Source organism: Somniosus microcephalus, chromosome 4 (assembly GCF_052327205.1).
Source record: "Somniosus microcephalus isolate GS21.2 chromosome 4, FLI_Smic_1.0, whole genome shotgun sequence".
Lineage (NCBI taxonomy): Eukaryota > Metazoa > Chordata > Chondrichthyes > Squaliformes > Somniosidae > Somniosus > Somniosus microcephalus.
In genome coordinates this window covers 294,860,235-294,875,398 of record NC_140990.1, presented here as the reverse complement: position 1 = coordinate 294,875,398, position 15,164 = coordinate 294,860,235, and the positions used below count along the sequence as shown (strand labels likewise).

General features: G+C 44.1%; 1 protein-coding gene across 1 annotated transcript in view; it reads left to right on the top strand.

Moving 5' to 3' along the window:
- The window catches only part of LOC147120554 (von Willebrand factor D and EGF domain-containing protein), a 403,257-nt gene that overhangs the window by 99,227 nt on the left and 288,866 nt on the right, over positions 1-15,164 (top strand). Inside the window, exons 3-4 of the mRNA XM_085986654.1 lie at positions 858-1,092; positions 12,304-12,369. Of these exons, the coding sequence (XP_085842780.1) occupies positions 858-1,092; positions 12,304-12,369 (301 nt within the window). The remainder of the gene's footprint in view (positions 1-857; positions 1,093-12,303; positions 12,370-15,164) is intronic.

Genomic DNA, 15,164 nt, shown 5'->3' with positions numbered 1-15,164 from the left:
GCAGTCTTGGTGATGGCGTGGATATGTGCTCGGAAGCTCATCTCGGTGTCAAATAGGACGACAAGTTTGCAAACGGTCTGGTTTAGACTCAGACAGTGGCCTTCATTTAATAAGTTAGATAATCTGATAAAAATGAGAGGAAAATATTTTCTCTATAGGGAGTTAGGACACTTAGGAACCTTCATTACAGAACTTGGAAGAGTTAGGTAGTATCGAGGTTTCTGGTACAGTCAATACCTGGACCAGATCAGTAAAACTTGCTCTTTCCAATATTTCCAATTCAGTAAGTATAGTCAAGAAACTAGGGAAGGGCCTTTTCTTGTCCTTTACTTTTCTAATGTTTCTAATGTCATCAGGAGTTTGGCGGGGGAGAAAGTGACTTTCCTACTTTAGGTCAAAATAAAAAACAAAGAGAAATTAGAAATTAGAATTTGCTTCATTCCTTAGAGTAGGCAGCTTGGACCAAGGACTGTGTGACTAACCCCCACCCCTATCCCCAAGGATTCTAAATGCATTGTGGCATGGTTAAACTTTAGTAAGCTGTTCCAATTATAATGCTGTAGAAACCATAGTTTGTGAAATAATACAGGGACCATTACAACAGACCCCTTTTTATTCATTTATACTTGAATTAAATTTAATTGAACTGCCAACATAATGAAATGAATTGAGCACAATACCTATTTACTATAAGAACTATAGTTTTGATCTTTGCAAATCTGTTTCTTAGAATCAATAGCATTGAACTACAAGTGGTTAATATATTGTAATAACAATTATTTAAATAGTATTTTACAGAGCATATTCCTTCATAGTTCTAACTTTAACCTTTCTTATAAAATTTCTTATCTTCTCAGATGAATAAGTGTGGCACACAAGCTCCAGTTTGGCTTTCTCTTAAAGACTCCAACTCGTTGCCTCGTCCTGGTGAGGTAAAGAAATTAACAGCCTGCGCTACATGGCAGTTCTTCTTGGGCAGCACCAAGGACTGCTGCTTATTTAGGATCCCTGTCTCTCTCAGGAACTGTGGAGCCTTCTTTGTTTATTACCTTCAACCTACTCAGGGATGCATGGGTTACTGTGCTGCTGAAGGTTAGCAGAGAAATTATCACATTTTTGAACCTGTTGAGTATTGACTATCCTGTGTAGCTTTTAAAATATGCATGTTTAAGGTCCCCGTTGCAAATTGGTAACATTGATGTTTATAAGGTACAATCATAAAAACTTCAGATAATTAACAAGTGTTCTATAAATAAACCAAATGCTTTGATTCTAAAACATGTCTCTTGTGGCTGAAAGAATGTAAGAACACTGGGATCAATATTCTGACAAGAATATTCATCAAGGGCACCCTGCATACACTAAATAATAATCAAGGGCAGCAGAGGAATCCTTAACCTCTTCACCTTAACTCCTTGTCAAAGGTTTACCACCCAGTTTATGTTTACGAGTTATCAATGCAAAATTTGGCTCATCAAACTGCCTTACATCAAGCAGTTCAGATTATATTAGCATTTATGCCATCAACCTTCCATTAGGATCTGCACAAGCTACTGTAGGAATGAATTAACCGGCTGCCCTCTCAAGTGGGTGTAAAAGATCCCACGGCACTATTGGAAGAGCAGGGAAGTTCTCCCTGGTGTTCTGGCCAATATTTCTCTCTCAACCAACATCAGTAAAAAAGAAATGATTATCTGGTCATTATCTCACTGCTGTTCGTGAGACCTTGCTGTGTGCAAATTTTTTGGCTGCTGCATATCCTACATTACAACACTGACTAAACTCCAAAAATACTGGCTGTAAGGCACTTTGGGAAGTCCTGAGGTCGTGAAATGTAGAAATGCAAGTTCTTTCTTTTCTAACCCTTTCTTAACAATGATCATAGAAGAAGCCAGGCAACAAAGTCAAGAACAATTGTATATTAACCGTAGAATCACAGTTAGCAACACTTAAACATTGAGTATGCAAGCAATTATTAGATAGAATTAACTGATGAAATAAATAACTGAGGTAATAAAGGCAGTTCAGTTATATCACAGTAATTCAACATTAGCTACATGCAAATTATTCATTTACAGTTGAGATCAATGTCTGAGATTGTTATAAATTGGTGAGATTAATTTAGGATTAGACTCCTTAGATAGCTGATAACAACAGCATTAGATAGCTGGTCTACTGAATAGATTAAAGTCTATATGCTTGTAGTTAGCAATGTTCCCAGAACTTATATGATCTCTTCCTTACGAGCTGGCTTGGATGAACTGGTTGCCCACCTTCCTCTGGGAGGATGATGTTAGCCTTCTGAGACAGCAGAGTGATGAACCTCTCTCTGTAGAGGTGCTGCCCATTTCTCCTGGATCCTCTGCTGTTGGATCGATTCACCTTTCACGCTTGTAGTTGTATCTGGACTAACTGGCTAACCTCACCTCCCTTGATCTCAGGGAAACTTGTACATCTAAGTGACACACTTGTATCTGCTGGTGTATCTGGCTGGTGAACTTTACAATCTTAACTAATATAAAATTCCTCTCTATATGTTGGTCATTCATTTTCTGATTTTACAGAGATACCTTTCTACATATATCACTAAAAAGACTGCTAAAAGAACTAGAACTAAGGACTGAAATTTGATCACTGAAAATGTTTATGTCAACAACACCAACTTATATATCCTTAATTTCATAAGACATATGATAAGAACACAAGACATAGGAGCAGGAGTAGGTCATTTGGCCCCTCGCGCCTGCTCCTCCATTCAATAAGATCGTGGCTGATCTGATCTTGGCCTCAACTCCACTTTCCTGTCCGCTCCCCATAACCCTTGACTCCCTTACCATTCAAAAATCTGTCTATCTCCACCTTAAATATATTCAATGAACCAGCCTCCACAGCTCTCTGGGGAAGAGAATTCCAAAGGTCACAACCCTCTGAGAGAAGAAATTCCTCCTTTTTTCTGTTTTAAATGGGTGCCCCCTTATTTCCAAAGAAACCACCTCAATTCCATTGACCAATCTGTATGTATTATAAGAATTTAGCCCTTCTGGTGTCAATTACCTCACACAACCTTGTTGGTACAATTAAATATTGAGAAGACCGAAGCCATTGTCTTCGGTCCCCGCCATAAACTCTGTTCCCTAGCCACCAACTCCATCCCTCTCCCTAGCATCTGTCTGAGGCTTAACCAGACTGTTCGCAACCTTGGTGTCATATGTGACCCGAAATGAGCCTCTGACCGCATATCCGCTCCATAACAAAGACCACCTATTTCCACCTCGGTAACATCGCCCGTCTCCACCCTGCTTCAGCTCATCAGCTGCTGAAACCCTCATCCATGCCTTTGTTACCTCTAGACTAGACTTGGCTATGATAAATTGACCCTTAGTGTTAGGGGGATTAAATACGTGGGGTTACGGGGATAGGGTGGGATATGTGTTGGTGTAGGGGTTACGGGGATAGGGTGGGATATGTGTTGGTGCAGGCTCAATGGGCCGAAATGGCCTCTATCTGCACTGTGGGGTTTCTGTGATTTCTGTGATTCCAATGCACTCCTGGCTGGCCTCCCACGTTCTACCCTATGTAAACTTGAGGTCATCCAAAACTCGGCTGCCCATGTCCTAACTCACACCAAGACCCGTTCACCCATCACTCCTGTTCTCGCTGACCTACATTGGCTCCCGGTTAAGCAACACCTCGATTTAAAAATTCTCATCCTTGTTTTCCAATCCCTCCATGGCCTCGCCCCTCCCTATCTCTGTAATCTCCTCCAGCTCCACAACCACTCGAGATATCTGCGCTCCTCTAATTCTGGCCTCTTGAGCATTCCTGATTTTAATCGCTCAACCATTGGTGCCCGTGTGTTTAGCTGCCTAGGCCCTAAGCTCTGGAATTCCCTGCCTAAACATCTCTGCCTCTCTACCTCTCTTTCGTCCTTTAAGAGGCTTCTTAAAACCTACCTCTTTGACCAAACTTTTGGTCATCTTCCCTAATTTCTCCTTACGTGGCTTGGTGTTTTATAACATGCCTGTGAAGCACCTTGGGATGTTTTACTACATTAAAGGTGCTATATAAATATAAGTTGTTGTTGTTGTACTCCAATGACCTCCAAATCAATGAAGCCAGTTGCACCTAGAAATGCAAGATCACTTGTTTACTCTGTAGCTTCTTAAGTCTTTGCTCACAAAGGGTCTGTCATTGATCCAGATAAAGCAGGACGGACATCTTTATGGCCTTTAATGACCTGCCTCTGGGCCTGTGGTCTTGGTGGCTTGTTTTCTATCACTGGTTAGGAATGTTCTGTTTGTATAAGCCTTCGTGGTTTAATCAGCATTAGCCCTTCTCTTTCTCAGCATTCAGTTTGACCAATGACTTCATTTTGAAGACACATTTAAGACAATGCTTAGGGTGTTTCTCCTACATGTTCATGGAATGCTTGTTTTGGGGTACTTTGGGAACCTTTTGAAAATAATACTTCTTCCTTTATTCTCTCTACGCACCACAGATAATAATTTGGATTTAGTGTAGTTCACAATAGAAAAATCTCAAACGACTTGCCTTTTTAAGAAGTTATTCCATCACATCACCCTCTCCCCTTCCTTTGCTCTGTAGAGCAATCTGTGTTCAGTTCTTTTTCTCCTGTTATTGACGTCAGTGCCATTATTTCTGCTTTGATGAAAGGCAGACAAAAAGTTTCTGCAGAGCTGTGTCTGTCGTTGGTATTTATGTTGCAATCAGTATGTTTTAATAAGAACTTAGCTGGTATTGCTCTAAAATATTTTTCAAACTGTAAAATCTTGTATAAACCATGTCTTCTCTCACACAAGTACATGCACACAAGCACAGATGTGTATCTGTTCAAATCCTCTGACTGTTGTGGATTAACTTAATAACCAAAACAGTTTATAAGACCCAGAAATTGTGCTTTGAGATTATTACTGTGCAAATGCTGATGCATTCATGTGAAATTACTTTGAGAAAATAAATGGGTTGCTATTAAAACAGCGGCCAAAGTAATTTCATACAAGCATGCTAATAGTTGATATCACACAGTGACTTATAGGCTCAGAGAATTTACCAAATTTGCAACAGTAAAATAAGAGAATGATTTTATGTTTAATGTTAGCTTTAAAATTTGTTCAAGCAACAAGAGGTTTCCTGTGACTGGTGACTCTGATGACATTGAACTATGACTCTGAAATGAGGAACCAATAAGAGAACTCCCCCTCTGGGGTGACACAGCCAACCTAACTGTTAGATCCGTGTATCTTAATGTTGTGACCTTCAATAATCAGACAAAAGACTGCAGGGAACGATCAACAGATGTTGACTGAATGAGGGTTACTCTAGAACTAACGATACAGATCACCACTCAGGGTTTATATACAGGTGTGGTCACTGCCGGTACTACAGTATACAGGAGCTGTAAAAAGTCGTTCTCCCCTTAAAGGTACATACATTACAATTCCTCCCCTTTTAGATTAACAGTACCATAACATTTAACAATTAAATATCAAACTAATTACAATTAACACTTTTAACATGCAACATTAGCTGAAAATAGTCTATTTATAAATTCAGTCTTTGGGGAGGCTTCCTGATCCTTTCTGGATAGCGCCTTTCCCGAGTGTCTTGCTCTTGGTGCGGAGGCGATTCTGGCCCCCTGTCGTCGGTTGGTTCATCAGCTTCCGATGCTACTGTTCCTGGGGTAGATGCTACCTGTACGTCGGGTTCATCACCAGGTACGTATGGGCGAGGCATGGGGTTGACTCGTTCCTGTGACTCTAGGATCTGGTCAGCATGGCGTCTCACGATGCTCTCCCCAACGTCCACTGTGTACATTAGTGGCTCCTGCCATGTGCATATCGTTCCTGGTTGCCATTTCTCTGTTCGGTAGTCGCGAGCCAAGACTGGTTGCCCTACATTGAAGCTCCTTGTCGGCTTCTCATTGATGTGCTGGAATTGCTTACTCTCAACATCTCTTCGTACATTTGGTCTGGGCAAATCCAGACAAGATCTCAACCTTCGGTTAAAGAACATCAAGGCCGGGGCCTGGTTGGTGACTGCATGTGTCACATTTCTGTTGGCTAACAGGAAATTGTCCACCTTATGCTGCAGTGGAATGTCGTCATCGCACATGGCCTTTACTGCTTTTTTAAAGGTTTGTACGAACCTCTCAGCCAATCCATTTGTGGTTGGATGATACGGGGCGGATGTGTAATGCCTTACCCCATTCCTTTTCATAAATCTTCGAAACTCTTCGGACACAAACTGTGGTCCGTTATCAGAGCAAATCTGCTCTGGCAAGCCGTTCCTGGCAAAAATGGTCTGTAGGACTGCAATAGTTTTCTCCGTGGTGGTGGAGGACATTTTGATCACCTCAGGCCATTTCGAGTGCGTATCCACGGCTATTAAAAACATTGAGTCCATGAATGGACCAGCAAAATCAATATGCACCCGTTGCCATGGAGATGAGGGCCACTCCCATGGGTGTAGAGGGGCATGTGGTGGTGCATTTTGGACCTTCTGGCATCCTGAGCAGCTCTTTGTCAGGTCCTCGATTTGCTGATCGATCCCCGGCCACCACACATAAGCCCTAGCAAGGCTTTTCATTTTCACCCCTCCCAGATGACCTTCGTGAAGCTCATTGAGCACTCTCTCCCTTAACTTGGGTGGAATTACCACTCGGGATCCACACATCAAGGTCCCCTGGCATACTGACAGCTGTTCTCTTCTGGATGAAAATGCTGGCAACAGTGAGTCGCCATGTGCTGGCCATCCCTTCACCTTCAAATCATATACCCGAGACAGCGTCGGGTCATTTCGGGTCTCCTTCTCTATACCAGCGTTAGTTACTGGCAAGCATTCAATTATAGTCGAATGAAATATTTCGACAGGATCCACTGCTGGTGCTTCCTCCGCAGTAGGCAGTGGCAGGCGTGATAGCCCATCAGCGTTTCCATGCTGTTTCGTGCCCTTATACTTGATTTCATATTGGTGCGCCCCTAGAAAAAGGGACCATCTTTGTAGCCGTTGCGCAGTCATCACCCGAACGCCCTTCTTTGGATTAAAGATGGAGACAAGTGGTTGGTGGTCAGTCAGCAAGGTGAACTTCTGCCCATGCAGATAGTGATTGAACTTTTTCACTCCCCACACTAGGCTGAGGGCCTCCCTGTCAATCTGGGTGTAGTTACGCTCGGCTGAGGTTAGTGACCGAGACGCAAAGGCTACTGGCCTCTCCGAGCCGTCCGGGAATTTGTGCGACAGCACCGCTCCAATGCCATAGGGTGATGCATCACATGCCAACTGAATTGGTAGTGCTGGGTTGAAATGAGCCAACACCTCTTTTGATGTGATCAATGCTTTGCTCTTCTGGAAAGCTCATTTACATTCGTCACTCCACTTCCATGGTACCCCCGTTTGCAGTAGGGTGTTCAGTGAGTGTAGTACGGTAGACAAATTTGGCAAGAACTTATGGTAGTAGTTCACCAGCCCGAGGAACGACCTCAGTTGTGACACATTTTCCGGTGCTGGAGCCTTGACTACTGCCTCAATCTTTTCAGGGGACTAATGTAACCCCTCTCTATCAATAACGTGGCCACAATACGAGATCTGCTTCTGGAAAAACTCACATTTGTGGCGATTAGCTCGGAGCCCATATTCCTTCAATCTAGTGAGCACCTGCTCCAGGTTGGCGAGGTGATCCCTGTCATTTTCGCCGTGACCAGGATGTCGTCCAAATAACACTGGGTCCCTGGAATCCTTTGCAGGACTTGATCCATTGCCCTTTGCCAAATAGCCGGAGCCGATGCTACCCCGAACACCAGCCGGTTGTATTGGTAGAGACCTTTATGAGTGTTGATCGTGAGGTACTGTTTCGAGGCTTCTTCTACCTCCATTTGCAGGTACGCCTGGGCCAGATCAATCTTAGTGAAGCGTTTCCCTCCAGATAGCGAGGCGAAAATACCTTCAATCCGCGGAAGCGGATATTGTACAGTGTGAAGGACTGGGTTCACTGTCACCTTAAAGTCCCCACAGATGCGAACCTTCTTTGGTTCCCTAGGCGTATTACTCAACGACCTCTTCATTACAGGAACGATGGGTGTAGCCCACTCGCTCCAGTCCACTTTGGACAGTACTCCTGAACGTTCCAAACCTTCCAGCTCTGCTTCGACGGCTGGGCGGATCGCATAAGGTACCGGTCTGGTTTTAAAAAACTTTGGGCTTGCATTTTCCTCTATTTTGATCGTCGCTGTTATGCCTTTTAGTGTTCCGAGTCCCTGCTGGAACACTTCTTGTGTGTTAGTTAGCATTTTTGACAGTCATCCAGGTGTGACGTCGTCATCATTTTTGGCATCTACAGTCAGTGCTTGTATGAAATGCCAATCTAGCTGTATCTTCCAGATCCATTCACGTCCTAGTAGTGGTGGTCCTCCATCTGGCAATACATATAGGTCCATTTTTGGTGTTTCCTTGCCGTTATATATAACGTTCACCCTTATTTTTCCTTTGGGGTAGACTTTTTGCCCCGTGTACGTCTTCAAGACAATCTTTGTATCTCTCAAGGGTATATGTGAGAATAGCCGCTTGTAGTCCCTTCGGTTTATGACTGTTAGGGCTGATCCTGTGTCCAATTCCATTTTCACTTGGACTCCTGCTAGCTTGAGCATCACCCAGATAGTTTGGTGATCCTCTGTTTTGATCACATTATGTAGTTTCAGACAACCCAGCTCCTTGCTTCCGGAGTCTGTATCACTTTTCTGTTCATCTGAACTACTCTCCGTCACCTTATGTACGTTCTTGTACTTCTGTGGAGATTTCTTGCTGCTGGTTTTCTTTCCCGACCTGCAGACTCTTGCTATGTGTCCTACTTTTCCACACTGTCTGCACACTTTGTCCTTGAACCAGCAATCATTATGGTCGTGTGTTGTTCTGCCACAGCGATAGCACTTCATTGTTCCGTATGACATTTCATTTGTGCCATATTCTTGCGGTCTCCGTTGTATCTCTGCAGCGCCCCGTGCGGCTGCTTCGTGTGCTACTGCAATGCTGAAAGCCTTGTCCAGCGTAAGATCCTTTTCTGATAGAAGCCGTTTCTGGGTTCCTTCACTTTGAAGCCCACACACAAACTTGTCCCTTAAAGTATCTGCTAGTCCCGTTCCAATCTGGCAGTATTTCGATAGCTTGCGCAGTTCCGTTAAATACTCAGCATTACTTTCATCTTTATGCTGGTTCCTTTTGTGAAACTTAAATCTTTCTGCTATCAGCAGCGGTGTGGGGTTTAAGTGGTCCCGTAGGATTGACACTATGTTTTCAAAATCCTTTTCTACTGGCTTTCTGGGGTTACTAGGTTTTGTAGTAAGCCATACGTTTTTGCACCCATTGAATTCAACAATACCAGCACTTTCTTGTCATCTGGCACTTCATTCGCCTTGCAGTATACTTCTATGCATTCGACATATGTCGTCCAATCTTCGACTTCATTGTCGAACGCAGTGATACTGTCACTCTTCGGCATTTTTGGGTGTGGTTAGACTGGCTTAAAATGGCGTCTCCCGCGCTTTCCTTTCTTCCCCGCTGTGGCTTTAAATGGCGTCTCCCGCGCTGCTGCCAATGCCGCTCTCGGCGGTCCTCGTGGCAAATGGCGACGCCCTGTGGGATTCGTGCGCTGCTCCTGCGCTGCTGCCAATGCCGCTCTCTGCGGTCCTCGTGGCAATGGCAGCGCCTCGCGTTTTTGTGCGCACCTCTCTCCCTTGTTGACGCTGCTCGGCCCTTGAACACCGGCTGCGCTCTGCTCTCTCTCGCCTCTCTCCCCCATTGACGCTGCTCGGCCCTTGAACACCGGCTGCGCTCTGCTCTCTCTCACCTCTCTCCCCGTTGACGCCGCTCGGTCCTGAACACCTGCTGCGCCCTGTGCGCCCTGCCCCCTCTCTCTCCCCTGTCGACGCTGCTCGGCCTTTTTCTGTGCCGCTCGGTCGGGCTCTAGCTGCCGCTGTCCGGGAAGGGTCTGCGCAGTACCTGTTGCCAGCCCGTTTCGCTGGACCACCGTGACTGGAAAGCCAAGCCTGGCTATCGACAGCCTCCCCTGCGATGCTCAAATCTCCGCTGGATGACTGGGCGGTTGCCCGTGGTCGACGCCCGTGCTTCTGGACTCGACCTCCTTCCACTGTTCTCCAGGAGCGAATCCCTGGGAGGTGATGCAGAGTTGCAGGTAGGTTCGAATCTGCGTCGTCGCCAATGTTAGATCCGTGTATCTTAATGTTGTGTCCTTCAATAATCAGACAAAAGACTGCAGGGAACGATCAACAGGTGTTTACTGAATGAGAGTTACTCTAGAACTAAGTGTACAGATCACTACTCAGGGTTTATATACAGGTGTGGTCACTGCCGGTACTACAGTATACAGGAGCTGTAAATAGTAGTTCCCCCCTTAAAGGTACATACATTACACTAACCACTGGCTTCTATCCTCATGTGCTATGAATTAGGGCCAGTGAAGTCAGTTATTTGGTATATCTCTGAATTACTGCACTTCTGGCCATCTTAAGTAGTCAGTAAATATGGACACTTCCTGGTCGCAATATTGTGTAAATGTTACTAGTACTGTGCTAGCATCAACTATATAATGGGAGCATTACGCATGCTCTTGCTTTCTTTTGGATGTTTTCTACCCTTAAATAGTGAAAAGCCTCTGAACTGGTAGTCATTTACATTTTCAATAGCATGGGAAAGTGAAAAGCACTAAATGACTCGGTTAATTTTGCCTCTAAATCCCAGGTGAAAAGATGAGCTAATCTTTGACAGGAAAGGAGAGGAGAGAGAAATGTCAGTCTGGCTGAACCATTCTGTGCAGTCTTATGCTGTGGTTAATCATCCTTCAAGGGCTTTAACATTCAAGTAGCAAAGTCTATCAAATTCTCTCTTCCTAAGAGTTGAAAAATGGGAAAGTGTTATGACGAGCATGAAATCTCCTTGTTAATAATTATAGATGCTCTCAATGCCACTAAGGTCAGTGAGACAATACAAAGCAAATCACAGCAAAACTAATGAATGGGCAAGTTCTATATGATGGCACTGTTCACTAAAACTCACCAGGATAATATCAGAGATGAAAAGTTATAATTATGAGGAGAGACTTGAGATACTGTGGCTATTTGCACTAGGGTAGAGAAGACTAAGAGGAGGTTTAGTAGAAGTTAAAAAAAAAAATTGAGACCAGTTTTAACATGGTGAATAGGGAAAGACTAGTTGGGGAGTCAGTGACAAGGGGACAGCAATGTAAACTAGAAGAGTGAGGAGAAAGTTATTTATGCAGCAAATTATTAGGGATTGGAATGCCTTGCCACAGGGAATAGTTGAGGTAAAGACCACGCACATTTTTATGGCAAGATTAAATAAAGATTTGAGGGAATAGTTGAGGTAAAGACCACGCACATTTTTATGGCAAGATTAAATAAAGATTTGAGGCAGAGGAAGATAAAGGCTATGGGGAGAGAGCAGGGCAATGTGATTAGTTTTGGATTGCTCCAACAAAAGAGCTGCACAGACTCAGTGGGTTGCCTGGCCACCTTCTGTGTTGTAAACTTCTCTGATTCTGTAGTTTAGTGTGGACTAACTGACTGATGATGGAAACCACCAGGAGGGCCATTCAATACATAACCTTAAGTTCAGGCTGAAAAAGCTGGCTGCTCGTAAAACCGGAGGTGTTCAATTTGGAACTATCCCAAGATAGTTCTTGATAGGGGATAGGTTTCAGCCTATAATAAAGTGAATAGTTTTCAACCCAAAAGAATGTGTCCTGGATGTATTGAAACAGCTTGACCTTTATTTGCAGGAAACACAACATCTTGATTTTCAACAACCAGCACTTTAAAGCTTATTAGTTGGTCAAGTGCTACATGAACATATTAGAATTGAGAGCTGAATGCCAACCCTTCCTGGGAGATCATTTTGCCTTTGGATAGAGAATCAAAGCTTTTTTTCTGATGTGTGTAGAAACCGTGGATGCTTTTTACTTTTGCAAAAGAAGAGACTGAGGAGTCCAAACTCCTTTGACAGACCCAAATGCAATCCCACCTGGGGACATAGATCTTTGACAACTATTTCACCTTCTGTTATAACATATAGTCAGAGTGACTTTTCAATTAATTGTACATGATGATGAATGAAGAAAAATTGCTAACCAAAAGTGTAGTCTCGTTCTTCAAACAACTTCTGTTGTTTTGCAAATGAAATTATTCAGAATGCCATTTGCTTCTTTTCATATTGCCCATCCTAAATGCTTCACTTTTTTTCCCCCATTGTAAATAGCTATTGCAGAAGCAAAGACACAGTCCTGTGCTCCAGGGAAAGTAGTAATAGATGGAACCTGTCAAGGTAATGAAGGCTTTTATAAATTTATTAACAGAATCTCTTGACTAAACAACAGTCTTCTCTTTTCTGTAAGTTTTGAGTTATCGGGTTAGTCCGACTGCAGGATCTCCCATGGCTTTGCTCTTGGTAGGTAAATGATACTCTTTGTTATAAAGATAGAAGCATTATACCACATGTTGCACACTTATTATTTTGCTACTAAGATAAAGTGCCTCTTTAAAACCACAAAGTCTAGTTGCTGTTAAGTAAACATAGGGTGAGGTCATTCACAGCTTAATTGCTGCTTGCTGAGAGAAGTTTGCAGATTGTAAATTTCAGGCTCAAAGTTCGAATAACCCAGGATGAATGACCTGCATTTCTATCTCTTTTGTTCAAATTGTTTTGCACCTGTAACAAAATCCAACACTTTGAAGTGTGGTGTCTGGAGTGTCATGGACGCATGCTAGACAAAGGCTAGCCAATAGTCTACACTGCCAAGGTGAGTGTCGTGCAGTGGGAATCCTGCTGCGCCCATGAGTTCCGCTCCTGGATGGATAGGTTTTATCCTTTCTTGTATAAGAAAGTAATCTGTAAATGGTGGCAACAAAGTATGTGTCATGTTAAATTGGGGATATTTTTGAAATGTGCAATTAAAAAAAAAAAATTATCATTTTGGAACAGAATATTGTGTGCTGCATTTTAATGTATTTAAAAGTATTAACTTCAAAATCCATTTACTGAACCATTTTGCCATATATTTATACATTAATTCATTTCACTACTGTACATATTTACTATGACATGCGTCAATTTTCTGTGGCATTGCACATGTGGGGAGTCAAGACCAGGGGGTCGATTTTCCCGAAGCTGTCGGGAAGAAGGCGGGACTACAGCTTTCAGGTTTTAGACCCGCCTACATCGACGTTCGGCCAATCCGCGCGATTTTCCCTTGATTGACCTTGTTGAGCCCACCCAGCGGGCTCAGCAGGCCAATTAAGGGCCACCCGGCAACAGGTGACGTCACAGACTGCAATTTCATCTGTCAAGAGTTCTTGACAGATGAAATATCAGTGTTTCACAGCTGTTTGAAGCTACCAAACACTGACAGTCTGAGTTCTAACATGAGTCCTTCTGCACAGACTTAGTTAGAAATCTCAGCAGCACTCAAAGCTGAAGGCTGTCACTTTTCACAGATCGCAGCCATTCAGCTTTAAGTGCCGGCTGAGTGATGCGCTACCGACGCCTAGAGGAAGAAAGGCTGTTAAGGTAAGTACAGGTAAGTAAAAGTTCTTTACACACTTTAGACACACCAAACACACTTACCTTTGCACTCATGCACCCATCACTCACCTGAGCACTGACATCGCGACCCCTCCAACTCCTTCAACCCGACGGCCCGCCTGCTCTAACCTGGCGTGGTTTGGAGCCGTCGGGAATCCCACACGACACCCCTCAAAATAGGGATTAGGCTAAAAACTGCCTGTTAACTACCTGTTAACAGGCAGTTAATTGGCACTAATCCCTTCCCGCCTGGGGTCGGTGAGTCCCAGTGCGGGGCGGGTACCCGCCGCCTCTGAAACTTGCGTGGAGCGGGGTTTTGGGCGGGATGGTGTCGGGACCCCCGAATTCAGGATTTCCCCCCCCCCCCACACACCTGAAACCCCACCTGACGGCTCCAGGAAAATCAACCCCATGGAGTCCAGTTTCACGTCCAGCAGGGCTAGAGGGTGGAGTGATGATTAAACCAAGGCAGGGAGGGGGGAGGAAGGGGAAAAAGGGTGATGAGGGGTGGATGGGAGGGAAATGGAAGAAGGGAAGGAAAGGGGAGAGGTGAAGAGAAGGGAGATGGGCAAGTGGGAGTTTACCTCAGTGGGGAGGCTGAGAATTCATTTTGCTTCAACAGGGGAGGGAGCTGATTTTGCTTTGGCTGTGGGTGGTGGGGTGTGATTTTTGTCTTAGTAAGGGTGGAGGCTCGGAGTGTGAATTTGCATAGTTGAGAGTTCTCACTGCTGAGAAACTGAATTTAAAATACACGTTCTGGGTAGAACCTTCGGGCCCCCGCACCACTGGCAGAGCCTTGCACACAGCAAGCAGCTTATCAGAAGATCACAGGTGTATTGCCCCCGATTTTCTGTCCATTAATGTCAGTGGTTGGAAAACTGCAAGCAAAGCACCCCAGATTTTCTGCTAAATTGCCTACTGCGTACAAGATTCTGCCAGTGTTGCTGGGCCTTAGAAAGTTTCACCATATACTTAAAAGGAAAAAAGAAAGAAAGACATGCATTTATACAGCATCTTTCACGACCACTGGACGTCCCAAAGTGCATTACAGCCAATGGAGTACTTTTTGAAGTGTAGTCACTATTGTGATGTGGGAAACGTGGCAGCCAATTTGCGCTCCCACAAACAGCGATGTGATAATGACTAGATAATCAGTTTTTGTTATGTTGATTGAGGGGTAAGTATTGGCCAGGACACCGGAGAAAACTCCCCTGCTCTTCTTCGAAATAGTGCCATGGGATTTTTTACGTCCATCTGAGGTTTAAAGTCTCATCCGAACGACAGCATCTCCGACAGTGCAGCACTTCCTCAGCACTGCGCTGGAGTGTCAGCCTAGCTTTATGTGCTCAAGTCCCTGGAGTGGGATTTGAACCCATGACCTTCTGACTCAGAGATGAGTGTGCTACCCACTGAGCCACAGCTGAAGGTGATTAGCATCACATCAGTTTTTTTAAAGTGAAAATTCAGAATTGCTGTACATTACCAAATCCGTCAGAAGATTAAATAGGTCAGTTGGATCCCATGATAAGGTTGATTAT